The 25,111-nt window shown below is 51.2% G+C and overlaps 1 protein-coding gene across 6 annotated transcripts in view; it reads right to left on the reverse strand.

Annotated features, from left to right (window-relative positions):
• The window catches only part of COL13A1 (collagen type XIII alpha 1 chain), a 150,404-nt gene that overhangs the window by 88,213 nt on the left and 37,080 nt on the right, over positions 1 to 25,111 (reverse strand). For all 6 annotated transcript variants that reach the window (XM_040242194.1, XM_040242198.1, XM_040242195.1 and 3 more), the window contains exon 3: positions 13,359 to 13,366. In XM_040242194.1, the coding sequence (XP_040098128.1) occupies positions 13,359 to 13,366 (8 nt within the window). The remainder of the gene's footprint in view (positions 1 to 13,358; positions 13,367 to 25,111) is intronic.

Below are 25,111 nucleotides of genomic sequence, written 5' to 3' on the forward strand. Positions count from 1 at the left end.
TTTCACCCATCTAATCTCTTCCTCCTTTATTTCACCTCTGTATTTTTATGACTGGATGAGAAATCCAGAGGTCTGGGTCCCAGGTGCAGCTGGGCTGTGGCCCTAACTTCCAGTCCATACCTCAGCTGCCCACCCTAGAAAACAGGCTCTGAGGGATCCATTCCAGTTTGGGCTCTTGGTGGCATTGCTAAATGTGGGGTGCTGGGCACCAAGGCACTTCGACAAGGGTCAGAGCGTTACAGAACCTGGAGACTGTGCTCATCAGCACGCCTGCTGTCTCTCCATGCTCCCACGAAACGCAACGGAAAATAGGCAGGGGCAGCAGGAGCGAAAGGAGGCTTTTCCCTGAGCTCCCCTCCATGGCTATCAGGCCTGCCCTGGCTTCTGGTAAGCTCTGAGTCAGGCTTTCTGCCCTCCCGGGTCCACTGCCCCCTCCCTCTTTCTCACCGCGCACCTCTGTGCCCCGGCCCCACCCTCCCTTCAGCCTCCCTCCTTTCTTTCCTCCTCCTTGTGGCCACCTCCCCCCTCCTCCCTCCCACAGGCCTCAGCAAGAGCCCTATCTTATTACCAAGAGCCGAGAATTACAAATTCAATTTTTCCGCAAAAGGGGCAGGAGGATGGGTAGGAAGGTAAGGGAGAGAAAAAGGCAGCAGCTGAGAGATAGCGAACTGAAAGGCATCTCTGCAAACATGATTCACCAAAGCCCAGCCCAGGGCCCGTGGGACTCCCGGCTGGGCCCGGTGCCTCTGCCCAGCCCCTGGTGACCTGGCCACGTTAACACAGCTGCGACTCCCGTCGCTTCCTTTATGCTTGGCCAGTAAAGACTCCTTATATTTCCCCTGGCTCCTCGTGTTCCCAAAGCCCGCTTCCTTCTCTCCGCCCTCATCTGCCTGCTTCTCCATCCTCAGAGGAAAGAGCCTCTTTCATGCTGGGCTCTGTCAAGCCATCACATTAAGGGGGACAGAGAGAGGTAGTTTCCGGGTGAGGAGGCCCCAGGCAGGCCGGCAGCGAGGCTTCAGAACAGCAAGAAGGCGGGAGGCCGAGGGAGGAGGGGGCATCTGGGACCTATTAGATGGAGGGGCAGGGGAACGTCACCCAGAATCTGAAAATATCCCGAGTGCACTAGCAAGAGGGGCCCAGCCCAGCTGGGAAGCCCGTGCCTCCTGGCCCGGGTGAGTGTCCTCGTGAGAAACAGGCTGGTGACAAAGTTCAGCCCACGGCACTGTGGATGGTTTTAGCCACATGGAGAGCAGACGCCCTGCACCGCCGGGCTCCCAGTGCACAGGCTTCGGGGGCGGCGTCCGTGGTGACGCAGCAGAGCCCCGGCGATGGCCCTGTCTGCTGTTAGCAGCCTTAGCCATGCAGCTGTCACCAGACGCAGCCGGTAAGCCAACCGGAGACTTGGCACTTAGGTCCCACCCAGAGGAGAGGTTTGCTTGGTCCTCCCGAGGAATATAAATTCTACTGCTGATTTCAAGGATTTTTATATCACCACCACCACCGTCGCACCTACTGCTATGGTTCTTACGACATGCTGGGCACAATTCTAAGCGTTTTCCACTCTCTATCTACCTTGTAGATAAGAAAACTGAGGCACAGCACAAACCCCCCAAGGTCAAGCTGCTAGTAACTGGTGGAGCTCCTGTCTCTTCGTCCATGCCTCTAACTCAAAAAGCAAACCATATATACCTATGGCCCATTCATGCTGATGTATGGCAGAAAACAACACAGTATTGTAAAGCAATTACCCTTCAATTAAAAATAAAGTCAAAAGAAAAAAGCAATCCACCTCACCCCCAAATCGCCCACAGACCTCTTCAGTCCTCTCCTCCGCATGCCCACTATGTTCAGCTTCTGACTCCTCTCTCTGGACCCCATCCTCTCATCTCTCTTTTATAGGTCGCTTTTCTGATGCAAGGGAATGTGGTTCTGTCAAGCTCTACCAGGCTAGCTTTCCCCCACTTGCGAATCACACAGACTTCAGGATGGAAAAAGCCTGTGTTTTTCAGTTGATTCTGTGCCTTAGGAAGGGGAAGAGAGATAGGAACTTACCAAAAAAGACCCTATCATTAACAGTTTTTCCCTTGTTAAGGATAATCCTTGAGGGTCCCCCTGGAAAATCTGTAGGCCTCTTGGAAAATCTAACTGCAGTCCTACCCCTGCTAGCTTCCATCAGAGCTCTGGATTTCAGACAGCAAGCTTCAACTAGCACCATGCTCAATGCCCGGCAGCTCCCAGCTCCCGGCAGCAGCTTGGGAGCTGATGGCTTTGTGCAATCAGCTGTGCCTCGATGCCACTGGTGGCTCTCCCATGTGGGTCACTGGGCCATGCTCAATCATATGGCCATTAGTTGACGGGTCACCCTGGCCAAGCACCATAAGAGTCACCCCAAGGCACGGCCAAGTCCCCATTGTACAAATGAAGAAACAGAACCCAGGGAGGGGAGAGGCCATGCAGGGTCACCACGTAGGTGGGTGTCAGGGATGGGTCCAGATCCCAGGTCTCCTGACTTCCCCCCGGGAGTCTTCCTAACAGGCCACACTGCCTCTCATGGCCTGTGTAGTCGATTTTCTCAGCCACCACCTCAGTGAGGCCACACTTGCCCTTCCTAGGGATTGGCTGATCTCCTCCAACCAAGACAGTCATGTTCCTCCTGAAAGGACACGTCGGGGTGGACTCCAGTAAAGAATCCGGGGTCGTGTTCTATGTCACACCTTTATTTCAACCATTTTTAGCATGCTCATTTATTCACTCAGCAAACATTTAACAAAAGCCTGTAGTGTATCCTAAGCTGTGCTTGGCTATGGCTCTATAAAGATGAGTAAGGCACAGTCCTTGCCTGTGAGGAAGGAAAACTTCATTTTTTAATTATCTAAGATCTACCAGGCCTGATGTGTTAGTGACACAGAGATGAATAACTCATTTCCTCCTGTTGAGAAATCAAGAGTTTCCTATGTCAGAGAGCTGGAGAGATTCCAGAGAAGAGAACTAAAATGAACAAAAGGATTTAAGGGAGATAGGCTGTAGGAGGATTCACTCATTCACTCAGTTGACGTTTACTGAGTTGATGTGGCAGACACATTGCTAAACACAGCCCTTATAGCAGCATGTTCAGTCCTTATATCAACCACATGAGGTTGGCATTATCCTCATTTCACAGATGAAGAACCTGAGGCTTCGAGGTTAAGCAACCTGCCCAAGGTGGTCTCCCTGTCTTAAATGGCAGCATCTGTTATTTTTTAGGCTTAATTTCCATGTAGCAGAGCCTGGATTATGAACCTGGTCTCTCTTTCCTGGAAGCCTGTGCTTTCCAGACTGGAGGTCATGAAGGTCATCGAGGCTGGAAGGGGCAGCCTTCTAATTTGGGCAGGTAAGGGCCCTCCGCCTCCCTTCCTCACTAGCTCTCCCCTCCTCCCCAACCCCCCTCCCTGCCCCGACCCCCAAAATATAGAGGGCTCTGCCCATCCAGACCTTGAATCCAAACCTGATCCTGAATAGACAAAGCAAAGGGCCACAGAGTGTGCCCGAGTTCAACGTCATATGAGCTGTGATCTGACCCTGTTTGACTGCTGGGCTCCTAGCAGCTGGGGTCCTAGCCCCAACCCATGCCGCCTGGTGCTTGCTGCCAGGCTGCCTGCAGCTGACCACCTGCCACTTGTCTCCGCCACGTGCCGACCCACCCATCCTGCCAGGACAGGCTCTGCATCCCAGGCTCTCCTAGGACCTGGGTGACTAACTACAGTGCCTGTCTTGCTCTGTCTGCCAAAACAGGGATTCTTAATCGGGGTGGATCTTGTCCCTTAGAGAACAGATGGCAATATCTGAAGACATTTTTGACTGTTACTACTGGGAGGCTGCTTCTGGTTTCTAGTGGATAGAGGCTGGGGTACCATTAAACACCCTACAGTGTATGGGGAAGTTTCCTATAATAAACCATTTTCTGACTCCGAATCTCAAAAGTGTCAAGAGTGAGGAATCCAGCATGGACTAACGGGAGAAGTCCTGTCTCCAGGTTCCCCACATGCCTGCAGTCCTGCCTGTGCTCCTGGGTTGAGGCTCTGGTCCTCGCTCCACCTATGGTTTGCCAACTTTGAGGATCTTCTATATGTTAGCCCATTCTCCCTCCACTCAAGACGTTGCTAGGACAAATGACAATTCATTTATTGAGCAATTATTCTGTGCCTGACACTATGCAAACAATTTTACATACCTCCCAATGAATGAGCAAAGTAGCTACTATTATTATTATTCCCATTCCACAGAGAGAAAAGCTGAGGCCCTGAGGGTATGTATTTATGGTCACAGAGTCATGCATTCCTGAGCTGGTCTTCAACATGCAGGCATGCAGAACACTGCTGTGGCATGAACACAGCCTGGCACAGCCTCTTAGGACCATGAGGCTCCCAAGCTTGAAGAAGACACACACATGGAGTGGAAATGACGGAGCAACCTCAGCATTAAGGAGTGCTGAAAAACAGAAACACGAGTAGCTCAAAAACTACCGAGAGAACTTGGTCAGTGACGGGTGTGATGGCCTATTAAGGGAAACTGAAATGAGCAGCCTCCACCCTCCAAGGCTGACATCAGAGAAAACAGGAAGCCCTTCTCCTGTGTAACCCCACAGTGGGGATACTGGCTTTACAGGGATGGTCACTGCAAATTTCTGAGCAAAGCACCTGGATTTGGTGCTCTGGAAGCATGTCTGATGAACCATGCTTAGTGAACTGATGCTAAGAACCCTGTATCTTAGCTCACTGAGCTTCACCACAACCCAGCTCTCATTTTACAGATCTGGAAACTGAGGCTTAGAAAGGACGTGAGTTACCTATGGTTCATGGCTGGTAAGGGATCCTGAGTTTCAGTCTAGTGCCCCTCCTGGAGCAGCCCACCACTGGCAGAGCTTTGAGAGGTGGCAGGCTTTACAGTTTTTAGAAAAAATATATAAGTACTCAGATGGTGTCTTGTGAGGGCCGGTCATGCTCATCTCTGCCCAATTCTGCATTCAGTGACTTCACATTGGCAGCTAGAAATCAACCACAGTAGGAGTATTCACACCACAGAAATTGGCAAAAGCTACAAAGCAGCCTCACCCTAACCCAAGAGCCAACTGTTAACCATATTCCAGCACACTGTGGCTCTGATCTGTCCCATGATGATGTCAGCCACAAGGCATCTCCAGACCTTTCCAGCTCAGGCTGATGATGAGCAACAGGTCCTGAGAGGAGTGAGCTGAAATCACACATACCACACTCTCTATTCCTGCACTTGTGGCAGACATTGCTAATCAATCACAGCTAGTCTTCCCCCAGCGAGCCTTGACAAGTGTTCATAATTTTTTCCAACATGGCTACTATCAATCAGCAGAAGCTGGCACGTGAGATGAAATCCATTAGTCATCTTGGAACTAGAGCCATCTGGCGGGTGAGACACAGGAAATCAAGTAGGGAAACATGGGGATTATTTTCTGACTAATCAGGGAGGGCCGGGGTAGCCTTGAGGGGCAGCAGAGTAGAAAGACTGGGGACCCTGGACTCCCCAGCCATACCTCATGCCAGGGGTAGGAACTAACATCACTTGCAGCCCTTTCTCCCTCCAGTTATCAAGACTGGCAGAGGGACTGGGAGACGTGAGCAGAAAAGGGACAGGAGCCAGTAAGATCCCCTCCAGCCTGGCTCACGTCCTGGTCCCAGGAGGCCCCAGACGACCTGCTGTTGCTGTATCTGCAGCCACCGGAGGGCAGCTTGAGCGGCCGTCTTCCTGCAGACACCGTGACGGGGCCTGGGGGCAGCTCTGATGGCTCCTGGACCCCTCTGCCCTTGGCAAGAGCCTCCTTCACCATGCAGGTTGTCCCCCTTCCTTGACCTTGCTCCTCCTCTTCTTTGGGAAGGGCCTGGGGACAGGCAGAGGTGGTGGGATGGGGGAGGCTCAGGTGCCCTGCCCTGTACTTCTGGATGTGTGTGGGAGGGGTAGCAGAGTCTCTCTTGTCTCCCTAGCTTTCGTTCTCCCTTCCTCCTTCCTACAGAACCCCGATTTTATTCTCGTCTCCATCCATTCTTCACACAGCCCCGTGTCTCCAGGGAAGCCAGTCCCTGGACTGGCTGGGAATGGGTGAGGGTAAGTGTCTGGGGTCAAGAACCCTCTAGAAGACGGCTCTGGTTGCTGGGTTGGTCAGTCTGTACAGTCAAAGAGGAAGCCCATAGCCAAGGATGCTGAGGGGCGGGACCTCTTCTTCCATTACTGCAGCTCCCACCACCCCAGACCCCCAGATGCCCAGTGATGGGGAAGCAGCCCTGGGGCTCCAGGAAGTGGCCCTGAGGGCTGCGGGCTGGCAGGAGGCCACAGACAAGGAGGAGGAGGCTGGGTGTGGGGACCTGGCCTCAGGGGCTCTACCCAGGGGACAGAGGGCAGCACCAGCCCCTGCAGAATGGACAATGGCTCCGACCAAAGATGTCCACAGGCCACATCTGCGTCCCCTCCCCAGCACCATGACAGCTGTAACCCTGGGAGGATGAGAGAGCAAGGGCTGGTGTCCTGAACTGACCAAGCGATGAGCCTAACTGGCTAAGTATTAAGCAGGACGTGGCTGAGTTTCTCTGGGTTATTTCTCACCCTCAGCAGAGGAAGGGGCTTGAGAGCAAAACTGAGTGCAGTATGAGGAGGGGGAAGACAATTGCATCTTTGTATGCATGAGGGGTGTCCCCTGCATGCTCACAGGAGGAGTGTTTATCATTATAAACACCTGCTCAGCACCGGCCGCCTGAGGGCTGCTGTGCTGGACACCATGAAAGTCAGACACTGTCCCTGTTCCTGGGGCTCCTCCAGCTCAGGAGATGCCTCCCTGCCCTAAGTGACACCTGGACATTCTGTCTCTCCGCTTGAGCATCTGACAACTTCTTCCTGCAGACAAAAACCAGGGGCCCCCCCAGTGTCAGACTGCGGCTCTCCCCCTGATTTCAGGTGCTGGACCCTGACTTTCATCCAGATTGGAACCAGATTTGTTTCAGGTCTTGGAGGGATGCTGTCCTCTTTCCCTTGAGGCCCTCACCTACCTGGGTCCCTACTCCCCAGTGAGCTCCTGCCTGGGGTGCCAAGTGCCTGGACTTGGCTGTCCATGGACACATAGCCTTCTGCCCTCTCAAGGCTCCTGTTTTGCCTTTCCTGATTTGACCCATGAAACAGCCCTGAAAGGTTGCTGCAGGTACCAGCGGCTGCATTTTATAGGCAGGGGTCTGGGGTTCAGGCAGGAGAAGTGTTGCCCAGGGAACTTGGGTCTCCCCCTCTGGCTCCAGCCCCTGGGCAGCCCGCTCACATGCAGACTTGAGCCAATGACCAGTGACTGTCTGGGGAGGGGCAGTGGTCTTAACAAGACCCTTGACTGCCTCTCTCCTCCTATCCCCCTGCACTTGAGCCCTGAACTGGGGCTTTCTTTGTCCCTTTGCTTGTCACGTTGGTCCTGCAGGAGGACAAGCCTCTAATGTATCACCCCTCTGACCCCAGACCTTCTTCCTGTCACAGGATCTGGCCACAGTATTCGATGTTCCTGTGACAGGCCCTGGTCTGGGCAGTTCAAACATCACAGCTCTGCTGGCTGGGCCCCACCAGGCAACTGCTGGAGGAGGGGAGAGTTGGGTTGGTGGGGGTTCGAGACCCTGGTCAGACCCACAATGGGACATTACCCACTCCCCTCCCTGGAGGCCCAGGAGAAGCCATAGGTTTCTTAGGTTTTGTCTTTACAACAAGGCCTGTAGCTTCCAAGGATGAACTTTTTTTATATTAAAGTCACAGTTATTGACAACCCTTTATGGGGCTGGTATCCTGAGTTTTGTCCCACCATGGTTATAAATACTAATATTTTAGTAAGGACTCAGCAACCTCCATCAAGAGCCAAGCATGTTTTATATCATCTCATCTACTCTTCACGACAGCCCTGCAAAGTGACACTACAATTATCCACACCCATCAGAGGAGGAAACTGAGGCAGAGAGGTCACATCAGTGGCGTATGGTCATAGAGCTGGAGCCAGGGCAGCTCTGCCGTGGCCTTAGTGGCAGAGCTGTGCATCACATCACTGATTAGCCTCCACAACCCTGACAAGCAGTTTCAGCTCTCATTGCTCCATTTTACAGATGGGTCTCTTGAGGCACAGAGAAGTTAAGTAATTTATCTCAGTTCACACAGCTGTTAAGAGGCTGGCATTTAGAATCGGTTATACCCTAAAGCTCTCCTTTTCGACCTCTATATTTATTGCTTCAGTGAAAGCAAATAAAAGTCAGTAAGACTTTGGTGGTGGAGCGAGAAAGCTAGACTGCTGAGAATGAAAATCTGCAATAAGTCCTTTCTAGTCCCTTTGATGGAGAAGGAAATGGTTACCCACTCCAGTATTCTTGGCTGGGAAATCCCATGGACAGAGAAATCCGGTGGGCTACAGTCCATGGGGGTCTCAAAAGAGCTGGACATGACTGAGAGACTAAACGACAGCCCCTCTGAGGATTGCGTGGTGATTCAGACCACTCCCCCCTCTCTTAAAGCTGGGTCCTCAAGCACCCCCACTCAAGGTGGATTGTTAACCTCACCGAGACACTGCCTGTCTGAGCAGGGACTAGAGGCAGCCACACACACACTCAGTCTCATAACTTCCTTGTCCTTTTATTTAGAAGCAGAGGGACAGAAACTTGACAACTTGCACTTTCCAATTATCCAACTGGGCTCCTGCCCAGAATCATGGGTAAGAGCATGGGCTTTGGAGCCAAACAGTCACAGATTCAAATCCCAACTTTGCTACTTGCTAGCTGTGTGACCTTCAGCAAGTTGCTTAACCTCTCTGAGTTCCAGTGTCTTTTCCTAGAAAATGGGGGTAATGATAGTATCTGTGTGCCTAGTTGCTCAGTTGTGTCTGACTCTTTGTGATGCCATGAACTATAGTTTGCCAGGCTCCTCACTCCACGGCATTCTCCATGCAAGAGTATTGGAATGGGTAGCCATTCCATTCTCCAGGGGATCTTCCTGCCTCAGAGATCAAAAGCAGGTCTCCTGCATTGGCAGGTGGATTCTTTATCGTCTGAGCCACCAGGGAAGCACAATCATCTTATCTACATTGTTGGATTTCAACGAGTAAATGAAAGAATACAGATAAAGAGTTTAACACTATTCCTGACTTAGAGTAAGCATATATAGTAAATGATAGCTATGATAATTACTATGGTTGTGAACTTGGAAAAAATGACCTCCTATCCCAGAAGGCTATGATGCCTTCCTCCATTCCAACCACAAGTATGGCTAACACAGAGAACTCTTCCCATGTTCCAGGCACTATTCTTAGTGTTTTATGGACATGACCGTATTCAGTTCTTAAAGGCATTATAAGATGGATACCTTTGTGAGCCTCATTTTACAGATGAGAAAACTGAGGCATAGACAGGTAGTATTTCCTGTGTGAGGTCACGGCTGGTGACCCAGGACCCAGGCTGTTAGTTTCCATGCTGCCCTGCCTTCCAAATAAGCCCCTGAAACCCTGGAAACCGCAAAGAACAAATAGGCAGGGGTCAGGGTAAGCTGAGATAAGCAGGGCAGGATGGATGGGGCTGGGCCACCATGTGAATGAAATAGTATGAAGTCACTAGGACGAATTACGCATTTTCTTGCTTCCTTGGACACTTCCAGGTTGGGGTCAGAAGAAGAAGTCCTGAGTGAGGAAATCTCGGTATAGGTCTTGCTGATGGAGATTGCAGGCCCAATTCTGCAGACTGAGGCCAAGGGCAGGCATTGTTCTCTGGCCGCCAGTTTCCTGAGTGGCCTCCGGCACAGGGCAGAGGGGCTGGGCTGCTGGAGCACAGACTGGGGCAGTGAGGCCAGGGAATGGGGAGAGGTTTTCTATCAAGACATTCCCTGGGTGTCAGGGTGACAATCAGTCAGGGCTGGGGTGTCCATCAGATTCTGCTGGTTCTGACCTGTATTTTGATAAGGATCAAGAGTCCCACTTGAACTTATCACCTTTGTCTGACTCTGGCAAGAAGCCATGAGATCCTCCCACAAGCTCTGGACAGCTCTCCCAAGGAGAGTTACTTCCTGCCTCGCCCCCATCCCTCAGCTTGGGTCTTTCCCAAGAAGTCAGCAGTTGTGCAAGCAATGCTCCTTTGTCACATCCAGAAGGCACACAGAGTTCTCCAGCAGAGGTCACAGCATGTACACCGCAGCTCCACAGCACCTCCTCCAGGCAGTTGGCTTTGATTTACTACAACCCCAGAGTCCTACGCACAATTCTCTCAAAGTTCTTAAAATATTTAGTTAGCTCTTGTTCTCATTTCTATGTGAGGATGCCAATTCCATGTTTTTCCTTTTTGTCTTTTCTGTGAGACTCTAAGATTTCTGATGGGCGCAACCTTCAATCATTAGTCACTATTCTAAGAGAAGTTGAGGAAGATTAGATGCTGCCAACTCCAGAGCCTATGAGAAGCCAGACAGGTAATGAATGAATGAAGAAAGCCAGGTGTAGCCCAACAGGGAGTGGTAGAGACTGTGGCAAAGTGCCAGAGGCTTGCTTGTGCGCCTAAGACAGAGTCACTGCCTATCAGTTCCAACCAAGTACTGCCAGGAGGGGATGCAGACACACTATTGTCAGATCTTGAAAATAAGCAAGAAAAGCTCCAATTGGATAAAATCATCTGATTTCTAAATGCTGATATTAATTAAAAAAATTTTTTTTTAAACGACTACTTTGCAAGCTAAACAAAGCTGCATTCGGTCTTCAAGCTGCTAATTCTCAATTCATAACCTCTGGAAACCTTCCAGACCTGATGTGTTCCAATTCCACAGCCCAGAATATGTGCTCATATTGCTGAGGACATGAATAGGTGGATGGGTGAGTCGACTGGCTGTCACTGAGCTAGGAGTCTCTGAAGAAACAGTGTCCTAATAGTATTTGCAAAGCGAGCTTCTGTTTGAGAGTTAGCTTTAATCAAGTGTGGAATTGTTTAGCTATGCCAACTTCAAGCATGTTTACACTCACTCAGCTTTGCCTCCTTTCTCTTGCTGGGTTTGGAAGCCCTGAACTGAAGACTGGCACCGAACAAGTCCTAAGCCTCAGGGTGGCCCGTGAGTTAGAAAGCTGAGCTTTACTCAGGTTTGCAGATAAAGCAGGGTTGTGTTGAACAGTGATTGAGATTAACTAACAATTAGTGAGATGCTTAATTGCCCTGGGTATCTACTTTTCTTAAATCTTACTTTAAATTGAGCACAATTAAAAATATACACTGTGATGAATAATTAATAAATGTTAATGTTTGGTCAAAATTCAGAGTGTTTAACTTATAAAAACAGCATAACCAAGTGAAAAGTCTGCTTGTCTCTATCTCTCAATTAACCATGTCTCAAGCACCTGTGCTATCTGCCTACGAGGTCATGGTTAAGGTAAGCATACTTAATTGTGGGTCATTTGTTGTTGTTAGTTGGTAAGCATGTCCAGCTCTTTGTGACCCATAGACTGTAGCTCACTAGGCTCCTCTCTCCATGAGATTTTCCAGGCAAGAACACTGGAGCGGGTTGCCATGTCCTCCTCCAGGGGACCTCCCCGACCCAGGGATCGAACCCTTGTCTCTTCCATCTCCTGCATTGGCAGGCAGATTCTTTACCACTGAACCACCAGGGAAGTCCCTGTGGGCCATTTAGCCATAACAAAATATATAGTCTCAGGGGCAGCAGACTGGCATCCTGGCACGGGCTTTCTTCCATGCCACCTGCCTGGATGGTACCACCAAATCCTCCGAACATATGCCAGGTAGTAGACTGGGCACTTCCTACTCACTATCTCTAATCCCCATACCAACAGTCTATCTGCACACATTCTAATTTACCAGATGAAAATCCCAGGGCTCAGTAAGGTTAAATAGATTTTCCAAGGTCAAATAGCTAATAAATGATGGAGGTAGGATTCTCTCCTGGGCCCATCAGACTGCAGAGTCCATTCTCTTTCCACAGCAGCACACTCCCTAAGGAACTGGGCACACCCACTCTTCCTTATATGGAACAAAGTTGTTTAGTACCCAAGATTCTACAGGGATGCACTGGCAGGGTTGATGTCAAACTCCTATTTGTAGTACCAGACTACTCTGGGATAGAAAATACCTGGGATACAGACCACTACTCATCTATCCAGGGCCCAGGGCAGACATAACTAATCCATCTCTATGTTGCTTCTGATAGTTTTGGCAGCCACAACCAGTCAATCACAGCTGGCTCCCATGAACAAACATATTTGCCATCCTTGGCCGGGAAAGAACTCTCATAAATGGAGGATGTAGAAGCTCTAACCAGAGTCTGGTGGCAAGCAGAGATAGATGGAAGCCACTATCTTTTGAACTGAAAGAGCCTAAACATGTGATAGAAGAGACAGAAGGAAGGAGAAAGGATGAAGTTGGGCTCTGTCTGTGGTCTTATATCCCAACCCAGACAGGCTGGGGGGCCAGCCTGGTTTGCACAGTGAGGTGGGTGACCTCACGGTTCTGTGTGGGGGCCGCGGGGTGCCTGTGGTGAAGAGGGGCCAAGGAACTGGATACATCTAAGCTGAGAAGAGTGAAAACACTTTGGATCTCGCATTTGGCTTTGCTTTCTAAAAAGAGTTTGGTTTGTTTTTCTGGCATTTATTTATTGTTAAAACAGCTCTTCAGGAACATTAAAGGACATTTTGTGAAAGAAAAGCATCACCCCCCGAGCCCCCCTGCTCGCACACAACTGTTTCCATTTTCCCTTCTTCCCTCTGATCCTCCTTCACATGCATACCTAGGCAGGGCTGAAACCAGCCAGCACGCAATAGGGAATGCCTGCTTCTTTCACTCAACACGACAAAGTAATCACATTCCCACATTCGTGCCGCCTTCCAAATGACATCTTCTAAATGACTACACAATATACCGTGATTGGCCTAGAGTTGCTGGCTACTAGATCTGAAAGTCTCTGTTTTTTATATTTTATGTTACAACGAATATCTTTGTGCATTTAGCATTTTTGATAACTTTTCTTAGGCTAAGGAAGCAAGACTATTGGGTTGATATGAAACCTTGTGTGAATACCACTCTGACTTTCGGCCCTTGCTTTTGACCTCACATGTGTATAAACTCTTGAGAGTTTTCAAAGTGCTGTCCTCAGCTGGGAGGTGGGGACGCCTACTCCAGGCCCCCCAGTGGAAAAGAGGCCACAATGGAGTTCCTGCATGTCCATAAGCCCTGCCTGCAGGGGAGGGGGTTGCACGTGGAGAGGGGGTGGGATGCGGAGCCCGCAGGAAACGGGGACATGGCATCAAGGGGAGGGTGAAGCCTCTCTGGTGGCCACCAGTGTCCCCTCCTTATGGAATGTCGCTTCCCGACAGGAGGCCCTGCCTGACTTTTTAATTAAGAGAAGATGCTGTTCAGAAGGGGTGGCGGCGGGGGTTGGGGGGTCTGGGAGCCCAGGCCATCTTATCAGGTGCTGATTCCCAGGAAAAAACAGCTACCCACCATACACAGCCCCTCCACCCCGCCCCTGCAGCTGGGCAGCCTGAGGCCAGGGTTTCCGTGGGGTGGGATGGGGGGACAGGCGGGTGTGAGAGCTTTCTTGGAAGGAAAGGCTGGGTGGTCTCCAAAGCTCTGGTCCCCTTCTGCCTGAGGCATCAGGAAAGCACAATAAACACAGGCTAAGCAGCTTCAGCCCCAGCTCAGCCCCATTCCCTGGCCCAGCCCCAGCCTGGCCCCAGCCCCGGCCCTGTCCAGCTTCAGTTGCTGAGTCCACGTTGGCTGAGAGCATCACTCCATTGCCTGGGAGAAGTTCTCCAGTTTCACCCATCTAGTCCCCACTCCTCTCCCACTCAGCCCACTGGGGGCTCCAGGATTGGGTGGGTATGACTAGGCTACACCCATGACCTCACCTCCAGCCCACTGTTTCGGCCTATGGTTCCACAGGGCTGCAGGGTTACTGCCCCACACCCAGGGCTGGAGACCACCCTGGGCTCACACCAGCCCAGGAGAGTCTTAGCCAGCCCATAGTCAATGGTTATTTATGGAGCCCTCGTTTTCTGTGTCAGGCACTGTCCTGAGCTGATGCTGGGGCTACGGAGGTGAACAAGAGTCCTGCAGTGAGACCTTGGCAAGTCAACTTCTGGCTTCGGTGTCCTCGTGGATACATGGGGTACTGTGAGAGTTAAGTGAGATCATGTATGTGAAGTGCTTACACCAGTGCCCAATATATAGCAAGTGGTATGTAAATGTTAGATTTGTACAGTGTTATTATTCTTTCTAGTTGCAAGCGATAAGCAAACAAAAATCAGAAATAAATGAGAAAAATCCAGGCATTGGTAACTGCTGTTGAAGAAGTTAAAATATGATAACGTAATGAAGAGAGGATGAAATCTGAGAAAATGTGAAAATGCTTTAGTTTAGGTGGTAGAGGAAGGCCTTTCTGAGGAGATGAAACTGAAGTTGGAACTTCAAAAATGAGAAGGAGCCAGTGTGAGAAGGTCCAAATGATGATTATTCTATATAAGCCACGTAGCAAATGCAAAGGCCCTGAGGTAGGAACAAACTTGGGTGTCTGGGAAGAAAAAAGGCCTTTGTAGCTAGGGCGGCCATGTCTCACTTGGTAGCCTTTAGTCACCAGTGGCCATTAAAATTAAATTAAATAAAGAATTCAGTTCTCAGTCTCACTAGCCACATTTCAAGTATTCTATAGCCACGTGAAGCTAATGGCTACTGTATTGGATAGCACAGGTATAAAATATTTTCATCACTGTGGGAAATTCTATTAAGCATCTCTGCCCTAGAGCTTTGGGAGGGAAAAAAAAAAAAGAGAGATGTTGACATGAGATGAGGCAGGAAAGGCAAGCAGGGGCCAGACCCCAAAGGACCTTGGAGGTTGCACTGGGAAATCCTTAAGGTGTCCAGATTTCGGATTAGGGGTAGGGAGGCGCATCTGCTGATTCTCCCACTTCTGTGAACCTGAGGAATCCTCCAAGTCAGAGCTGAAGGGGAACAGACATGCTTGCTGAATCTGCCCAGCCTCCAAGTTCTACACAGGAACAGTACAGAAACTCCCTGGGAACTGGCCTTCCCCTGGGGGATGTGTGGCTCCCTCAGTGAAGGCAGAGGGGCTGCCGGCATGCAGCCCTCACCGTCAGTGCTTTGCATGAACTGCCTCGGCTGAACAGAATCCCTTTGTCCAAGGCCCCTCACGGTGGGCCTGCTCCTGAGCCCACTGAAGGGCCATCCCAGCGCCAAAGCTCCCTGGGGTGGGCTGAGCCTTCCTTGAGACTGCACTGCAGCTCAGCTTCTCCCTTTGCCCACTCCTGCTTCCTCCCTTTCCCTTCCCCTGTTTCAGCTTCCCAAGGACCCCACCTCGGCCTCAGCCCCTCAGCATCACAGGAGCACAGCTGGTCCTTTCACCTGTTGGTGGGAGACAGTGGAGGAGTCTGGGCACAGTCGCTATGACGACAGTACTAAGCCAAGCACAGCTGTTATCAGAAGGCAGCCACCCCCAAGTGAGGCTGGCCACCAGAGGGCCCCCAAAGGGTCCCCAGATGGGACATGTCCTGAAGGGAGAGGGGTCACATTCACTGAGTGCCCTCCTGCGCCATGCAGTCTACACGCATGGCCCTGGGCCCCTCCCCAGGCCTCTAAGAGAAGCACTATAGCCCTCATCCTTCTGGGAGTAAAGCTCAGCCTTTGTGACACTCCACAGTGAGCCAGATTTCCCACGGCTTCCAGATGCCAGGACTGGGATGTGAACCCCGATCTTTCTGATTCTGGAATCTACTCTTTTTGCTGTACTGCGCCGGGCAATGCAAACTTAAAGTCCTGAACTCAAAGATGTCATGAGTCAAAGCACACATTCATGTTAGGTAATGTGGACACTTGGGGCTCATCTCACCTTTGCTGTAATCAAGAACAAAAGTGATCCTCTCCCTCTACCTCCACTTCACCCAGAGAGACTTTACGGTATAGCTGCAGCTACCATCTAATGTCTGTTTTTGTCACTACTTTCCCAGGCTCTACAAATACTCCTTTGATGTACTAACAGCCCCTAATGGAGACAGTGGTTAATAAATTATTCAGTGGAGGCCAGGATGGTCAATCCAGCTACTCTCCTGACCTCTGAGCTCCCTTGGGAGCTGGCTGGGGGATGAAGGCCTATCCCAGGCACTGGGGCAGAACAATTTGGGGAAGCTGAAATCCCCTGAAGGCAGTGCACAGTGGGCAAGGCCTGGAAAGAGTCCAGGAACATTGTGACTTAAGCAGATGGAAAAAAAAAACCAACCACCCATAAAAGAGTCACTTGGGGATGAGAGTGGTGACTGACCCTGGGGACAGGTTGAGGCAGCCTGGGAAGATGTCAGAAGAAACCATCCTTATCACCAGGCCCTGGACACAACACCAGACTTCACAGTTGGCTTCAGAAGAAACAGGCCCTCCCATGCTACTGTGGTCGGAAAGTCTGCAGGATTGGGGCCAGGGTTGGTGGGAGGCGGGTAGGGCTAAGCCAGGATCAAAAAGAGATACAAAAAAAAGATAAACAATATCCTGTCCTCTTATTCGAAAAAAAAATTAGAATAGAAACCTGCCACCGTGAGGCAATAATCCCACGACCCTTCCCAAAGATGGGGCAGAAGGGCTGCCTAGCTCAGTCCCCACCCGTGGTCTCCATGGGGGGATGGAGGGAAATGGTGAGTTAGCATTGTGAGCCCAGTCCTCTTGAGCACCTGGTCAGGCGACCAGGGCATCTTTGCCAGCCCCCAGCTGCCTTCCTGGAGAAAGCAGGAAAGAGATTCAAGGGGAGCAAAAGCCCTTCTCTCTGGTGGGACCAGGAACAGTGCTAAAGCCTGCATATGACATTCTGCAGGCTTAGGGTCAGGAAACTGTTCCTTGTAGGCACTGCGATTTAAAAACCTTTTAACATTCTAAGACATTTTAAAATTGGTGTGAGGGCTTCCCTGATGGTCCAGTAGTTAAGAATCTGCGCTCCCAATGCAGAGGGCATGGGTTCGATCCCTGGTTGGGGAACTAAGGTCCCATATGCCGCATGGCACAACTGAAAGAAAAAATAATAATAATTGGTTTTAACATTTCTCTTTTGTTTTTTTTTGGGGGGGGTGCAGAAATCTTAGTTCCCCAACCTGAGATTGAACCTAGGCTGTTGACAGTGAAACACAGAATCCTAACCACTGGACTGCCAGCCAGGAAACTTCTCTTTGTTTTTGGTAAAGTTGTTGAGGCAGTTTGAGTCCATCTGAGCTGGAGGAGAATAAGGAGACGATGTGTTGGCATGGCTCAGGCAGAGGAGGGTAAAGGGACCTTGGGCGGCTAGGGACAAAGGCAATACAGGGTACCCCTTGGGGATGGTGTTGCAGGAGCAAATGCCATCTGGATGTGGTAGCCCTTGACTGGACAAACATCAGCACTGTCCATGACATGTAGGGACAAGGTTCACTGTAGAGGAGGATACTGGAGGTGATAGAGGAGCCTTTCCTGCCTTAAGCTCCTCCCTGGTGCTGGTTGTTTCTTCTGAGGGAGATGCTTCGTTCGGTTTTTATAAGAAGAGGAAGATTCCCTTCTGCTCCAATGAAACACCCTTGTCCATCTGCCTCCAGAAAGATACAACGGGAGTTTGGGGCAGGGAAGACAGGTGAGTCAGATGTCAGCCAAGTGAAACAGAAAGTCAGCTCACAACTGGCGGGCTTTTCCCTCTTTCACTGAGGGGTTTTGCTTGCATTCCCAGCATTTTTTTTTTTTTTTTGGCTGCACTGCATTCTTGTTGCTGCGCGAAGGCTTTCCCTAGTTGCGGAGCATGGGCTCTAGAGCACACAGGCTCAGGAGCTGCAGGGTATGGGCCTCTCTAGTTGTGACAGGCATGTGGGATCTTAGTTCCCTGACTAGGAATTGAATCAGTATCCTTTGCATTGGAAGGCTGAGTCTCAACCACTGGATCACCAGAGAAGGTCCCCCAGCATTTCCTATAACACTGGGAGCCACTGAATATGAGATTTGGTAAGACAGACCAGGGTTCAAATGCCAGTGACTCTCAGTAGCTATGGAGCCCCCCACAAGTTTCTTTTAATTTCTCGGGGCCTCAGTCTCCTTAGTTACGTGTGGAGCTGGTAGTAGCGACTTGCAGCAGTTGTGAGGGCAGGACCTATGGATGCAAGTGTCTCGCTGAATAAGCATGCGCTAAACGGCAGTTTTGTTTCTCGTTACTCGGCCATCACATGCATTCAGGATGTTTGTTACAGGGTGGCCACAGTTCGCTCACATTTTGTCAGCAACCTCAGCTGTACAGCTTCGCGATGCTCTTTTGCCATCTATCCATCTGCTTGGCAATCTCTGCATCTGCCCTGCACCCTCCCCCAGAGCCCCTTGCTTCAGCTGTTCCCAAGGGCTCCCTCACCTCCTGACTTACAGAATTTGAGCAAATGATCCTAGAATCCATTGGGCCTACTCTTAGAACCCACTCTTAGAACCCAGACAGACTAGGAAGGGGAAAGAGGGTGGAGCCAGGGGTCTAGAAGGGCTGTGCTTCCCGTCTGAGTTCCAAACACACCGGTGCTCAGAAGGCACTCCCGTTCCTGCGGGTCAGGATGCAGCCCCTGCAGGAGGAGGACCCCCTCCCCAGCAACCACCCCCACCCCCACACTGAGGACTTTGAACTTTCTTTAAGTTCTTGGCTAGTTTTGTGGGGCCTGCCTGGTTGCTTTTACAGGTCACAGATGGGGAGGGTGGTGAAGGATTCGGGGCCTCTCCCCCGCCTTGGCTGGAGCACCCATCCCTCCCTCCCAGGGCTCCTAATCCCCTGCCTGCAAACGCCTGTCCTCCAGAGCTGAGATGCTGCAGAGCCTGAGGCTTATACACAGACCCATTATTTATTGGGAGGCTTAGGGCCAGGATGAGGTCGGAGCCACATTCTCTGCTGTCCTGGCTCTTCTCACCTGGGTTGTAAGCAGGGAGAAGGAGAGAGAGGGAGACATGGGCACAGGATGGAGGAAGGGCCACTTGTGTGTTGGGGACCTACTGTGTGCCTGGTCCTGGGCGACTTCATTGAACATATCATAGTAGGTCACTTTTACAGGACGTGCGTGCACACGTGAGCAATGCAGACGTGTGTGTTGGAGACAGGATGGTCAACAGCACAGCTTTTGAGTCAGGCCTGGGTCCAGTCTCCAGTCCTGACTCTCATGGGATGATTTCATACACACACATTCCTCCATCTCTCTGAGCCTTAGTTTTCTCATCTGTAAAATGGGGGTAAGACCATCTACTTCCTGGAGTTCTAGAGGAGCTGGAGTCAAGCCCCAAGCATGGGTCATTGTACACTGTTGGGCATACAGGAGATGGGAGCTGTTAGGAGGAGGAGAGAGAGGCTAGGACATAGGGTCGAGAGAGTGGAGAAAATAGGAGAGGGGTGAGAAGGAGTGTCTGAGCAAGAGAATCCATCTGCTCGCCTGGGATTTGCCTGCCTTCAGTCTTCAGGTAGCTCCCTGCGGGTGAGCCTCTAAGGAGACCTGCGGCTCCCGCTGAGAAGCCCCAGCTAAGACTGATGGAGGGGGAATCAGGGTTCCAGGCAGCAGAGCTGCAGCCACTGCCCCGACCCCGAATGACTGCACACCCACTCTTAACCAGCAGCCACTACACAGAGGAGGGACATCTGGGGGTGGGGGTGGGGAATTTGGTTCCTCTTGGGGCTCCTTGCTGAGATTCAAAAAAAGTACCCTGTGTCTTTAAGGAGGCGCCTGTTGGGAGCGCAGGAGAGAGGAAGGTTAAGATGATTAGCTGGTGCTAACAAATTTAGGATGTGGAAGGAGTCTTTTTTTGGCTGTCCATCAAAGGAAGGATTGAATGTCCCTGAGGTTGGAGAGAGCAGAAGGAGGGGAGGAGAGGGCTGGGGGAGGGGAGCAGGAGGGTGTTGTGCTGACCGGCTGAGCCTTCTCCCTGGACGGGCTTTTCCCGGGCAACTGGGGGTGTGCGGGAGTTGGGCAGGCTTGCAGGACCACGCGCTGTCTGTCCAGACGCTGGCCTTCCCATCCGCCTGTCTGTCATTGCCCCTCCCCCACAGCCCCAACCCCAGCTCAGGTTATGTCCAAGCAGCTGGGCTGAAAAGTGATCCTGGAGGAAGAAGGCCCTTCCTGTTGATTAGGAACCAGGACACTCTTCCCCAACCCCCCTCGAACATGACCAGACCCCCACCTCATTGAGGCTCCTTGTCCTGGGGCCACCCCCAGCCCCTTGTCATCAAGGGCTGGACCACCCTTCATCTCAGTTCCCCTGTAACCAAAGGAAACCTGCACGGCCTCCCAGAGAGATCACAAGCCACTCACAAAAGCCTTCATAAAAGGTTATTTCCGGCACGAGCTGGAAGGAGGAGGGTATGGGAAGCATGCCACGTCCAGGAATGGTTCATTCAGAACCGACTGGGCATGGGCTCCAGGCCAGGTCCTGTGGCGGGGACTGGGGAAACAGATAGCAAGGCTCCGTTCCTGTCCCTGGCTTAGCTCCTGTGTCCAGGAACGTGCGGTCCAGCAGGGGAAAGAGAGAAGAACAAAACACTGAGCCAGAGGACACTTACGGACCCACGGTCCCCAACCCTTTTGGTACCAGGGACCGATTTCAGGGAAGCCAATTCTTCCAGAGACTGGAAGTAGGGAGACTGTTTGGGGATGATTCAGGCACATTACATTTATTGTGCACTTTATTTCTAATCTAATGCTGCCACTGATCTTACAGCAGTTATTGGTCCAAGGCCCAGAGGTTGGGGAGCCCTAGTATAGAGAGCAGCGGTGTTCAGAAGTCAGTGGACAGAGGATGACCTGGAATGCCTGTCTAAACTCTCAGAGGTCCTGATGCTATAGGTCTGGTGTGGGGTCTGGGCACCTATCTGCATAGTAAAGCAGTGTGGGTGATATTTTGTGCAGGTGGATGTCAGAGTCAACGTGGAGGAAGGCTGAAATGGAAGGGGCAGGGGTAACACTGAGAAAGGAAGTGGGTGCAGGAAGCAGAAAAAGTTTTCCAGACTAAGTGGCCTGAAGCTGATTCCTGCTGGGGAGGGTGGGCAAGGCTGAGGGAGAAGAAGGGGTGAAGGAGGCTTGCAGGTTGGGGAATGCCTTGGTTAGTGTGGCTGGGACGTAGAAAAAGACCAGGCTGAGCAAGAAGCAAAATCTTGGGAGCATCTCAGCAGGGGTTAATGTCTTCAGCAATGGAGATACTGATTGGGTTTGCAGTTTTGAGAAACGGCTGCGAGGTGGAGAGGAGGGGGAAGGGACCAAAATGGAAGAGAGGCAATTGGTAGCAGGCTTCGGCAAGGATCTGGAGGAGGGCTAATGGGGAGAGTAAGTCCTCCCCCCATGGAGTGGGGTGGGGGCAGACAATGGGGAATGCCAAGGAGGCTGAGTCCCAGGTGTAGGTCATGATGCCTGCTGCCCCGGGGGCCAGGAGGTGTGCGGGTGGGTGAGGGATAGGGTGGAAGCAGTGATGATGATCCAGTTTCTGGTCTTGGTGGTCAGGGGTGAGATTTGCTTCTCCCTGAGGCTTGAGGACACAAGAGAAATGAGCTGGTTCAAGAGGAAAATGGGGAATGTCGTTCTGGACCCGGTAACTCCAGGTAGAGAAGGCGGTGTACTTGAAACAGAAGTGAGGCCCAGGCAGGCGGGACACAGTTACAAGCTTCCCTCGGATCGCCGACCTCACAACTCCAGAGTCTCTGGCATTTGAGTACAGGGCCTGTCACCCGTGCCCTCTGCACCAGCCATGCTGAGTTGTCCATCATTTCCGTCACACACACAGCTTTTCATACCCCACGTGTTAGCATCTGCTGCTCCCGGCCTGGGCTGTCCTCTTCCCCTCCCAAAATCAAGCCCTACATCTCCTTTAAGACGGAGATCCAATGACACCCGCAGGGTTTGCTAGACCCCCTGTTTTTTTTGCTTCTGAATCTCCTTGGGTGCATTTTACATTCTACACTTTATTTGTGGGCATTTCTCCTGGAGGATGGGGCTTGCCTAGTGTCTCATACAGTAAAGAATGTGCCTGCAACGCAGGAGACTCAGGTTCAACCCATGGGTCGGGATGATCCCCTGGAGAAGGGAATGGCTACCCACTCCAATGTTCTTGCCTAGAAAATCACATGGACAGAGGAGGCTGGCAGGCTACATGGGGTCACAAAGAGTCAGACACAACGGAGTGACTAACAGAAAACAACAACTCCTGGAGGATGAGGACCATTTCTTGTTCCAGTCTGTGACCTACTGAAAACCAGCCACAGAGCCTGGCCCAGAGCAAAGGATCAGCAACCCCTTTACTGATAAATAAACCCAGGTTTCTTGATGTTTTATTGGATGGCAGCTTCTCTGTGGTAGATGCAGAAGGGTGGTGAGAAAGTACATGGAAATGAACAGACTGTCACCAACCCTGTCTCCACTTTCACCATCACAGAAAACACTGGTTGACATTTACTCTGCCTGAAGTGCTGTGTCAGGCTGCTCAACATTCATTATTTCATTTAATCCTCATCAAAATCCACAGGATAAGTCTCCTCATCATCCTCGTTTTATAGATCAAAGCTGTCCAACGGGGCATTCTGTAGTGGTGGAAATGATTCTGCGCTGTGCAAGAGTCGCCACATGAGCACTTGAAATAGGTTGGACCTAGGAGATGGGTTTTAAACTTTGTTTAATTTTAATTAATTGAAGTGTAATTGGAAGAAAAGTTATGACAAACCTAGACAGCATATTAAAAAGCAGAGACATTACTTTGCTGACAAAGGTCCGTATAGTCAAAGCCATGGTTTTTCCAGAAGTCAGGTACAGATGTGAGAGTTGGACCATAAAGAAGGTTGAGTGTCAACGAATTGATGCTTTCGAACTATGGTGTTAGAGAAGACTCTCAAGAGTCCCTTGGACTGCAAGGAGATAAAACCAGTCAATTCTAAAGGAAATCAGTCCTGAATATTCATTGGAAGGACTGATGCTGAAGCTGGAACTCCAATACTTTGGCCACCTGATGTGAAGAGCTGACTCATTAGAAAAGACCCTAATGCTGGGAAAGATTGAGGACAGGAGGAGAAGGAGCCGACAGAGGATGAGATGATTGGAAGGCATCACTGACTCAATGGACTTAAGTCTGAGCAAACTCAGGGAGATAGTGGAAGACAGGGAAGCCTGGAAGTCCATGGGGTCACAGAGTCAGACACAACTGATCGGCTGAACAACAAATCACACGTGGCTACTGGCAGTCATAATCGACATTTCAGTGTAAATGAAGACAGACTGAAGGGATTATGAAACTTGCCCAAGTGACAAAGGTAAGGAGGGATAAAGGCAAGACTTGCAACTGGGGTTGTCTGGCCCCAAACTCATGCTTTGAGCCACCTGGCTTTAACTCCATTTCCTTTCCTCACCCCCGGATTGTGGGTATGATGGGGAGGAGTTTGGCATCATCACACGAGCCCCCGTGCAGGCTGGTGACCTCTGTGACCACCAGTTGAACCCCCTGACAGTTTGTGCAGCGTGACTGCCCTGTGTGAGACCCAGGGTTTCCCCGGGGCCCTCCTCTCCTGCTGTGACAGTGAGTGCTGGAGGAGATGATCCCACATCCTCCCACATCCTACGAGCCACAGTTTCTTTGCAGGAGGCCCTTGGTCCCAGGCTCTGCAGCTGGAGAATATAAACAGTTTACTCTCACTGCATTTCTGCAGCCCAGGCAACGGGGAAGATTTAACCTAGATTGTATCTGGCACTGACTTCCAACGTTTGCAGACCTGGGGCCTGTGAGGGCCACAGCTCTGGTGTAAATGCCGCTGGCCAATCACTGTGGGCTTTGTCTGAACCCCCAGCATCTGGGTACCCTCTGTCTGCTGTGGCTGCTGAAGACAAGGGTGTCGAGACTGTGGGGCCAGCATTCGGCGTAGGGATAATGCTAGTGACCAAAGGAGCAAGGGCAGATGAGTGCTCAGGAGGTGGGGGAGAGGGAGCGAGTGCTTAGAGATGCAGCGACCTCAGGGGGCAGGTGTACAGAATACGAATGTCACGTGGGGGCTGGGTGTGAGAACACGTCGGGGCTGGGTGTGAGAACACCAGGGTCTTGTCCCTGCTCTGTACAGAAGTCAGTCTGAACTTTTCAAAGTACCAGTATAATTAGGTCACAGCTCTGCTCAATACCCTTCTGTGGCTCCCCATTGCTCTCAAGATAAAAGCAAAAACCTTAATATGAACCTCGGCTCATGTCACTCTCCCCCCACAGGCTCCCTGCTCTAGCCACACAGCTCCTTCTGCTCCTCATTCCTCCTTCCTCCCTCAGGATCCTTGCACATGCTGGTTCCCTTGCCTGAAATCAAACTTTCTCCCTCCCCTCTTTGCTTGATTAATTTCTACTCCTCAAGGATCACTTCCTCAGGGGAACCTTCCTGGTCCTTCTTACCCTGAGAGCTCTTTCCAGTTTGTCATGGAAGCCTGTACCCTGTTTGGTAGGAGTGGTCACCCCTGCAATTGCACATCTGCTAGCGGGATTGATGGAGGTGCTTCCCTCACTAGACTGTAATTTCTGGGACTTGCTTTGCACGCCCTGGGGTCCCCAGCACCTTGCTAGGTCCCAGTGTGGAACAGGTGCTCTGTGACAAATGCATGCATGAATGAGTGTAAAGATGCTGCTGTGACTGTGTGCAAGGCAATTCCGTTCTCCGGGCTTGACACCTTAAAAATGATGGTTCGTAGAGTATGGACTCCATGCCAGGTGCTGGGAAGGGCACAGAGCTGGCTGTGCAGAGGGGAGATGGATATTTAAAAAGGCCATGATGACACTGTGGGATAAGGGTATGCTTGGAAGACCAGCAGCAGGCTGTGAGGAAGCTTTTAGCAGAGGCATTTGGTGGGAGAGGGGCTGGGAACCAGGGAGGACTCGCTGGATCAGAATTATAAGTAAGGTCCAATCCGAAGGGTAAGAGAGAGTTAACAAGCAAAGATGAAGAAAGAGTGTTCTCAGCAGAGGGCAGAGGAAGGGATGGGGGAGAGCCCTCGTGAGACTGCAAGGCGGGCAGGGGGACGAGATGAACCAGATGGGGCCAAGTGGACTCTGACATGAAGGCACTCGTGCCACTGTGGGGTTTCCGGCAGGGA

Source organism: Oryx dammah, unplaced genomic scaffold (genome assembly GCF_014754425.2).
Source record: "Oryx dammah isolate SB20612 unplaced genomic scaffold, SCBI_Odam_1.1 HiC_scaffold_6, whole genome shotgun sequence".
Classification (NCBI taxonomy): Eukaryota; Metazoa; Chordata; class Mammalia; order Artiodactyla; family Bovidae; genus Oryx; species Oryx dammah.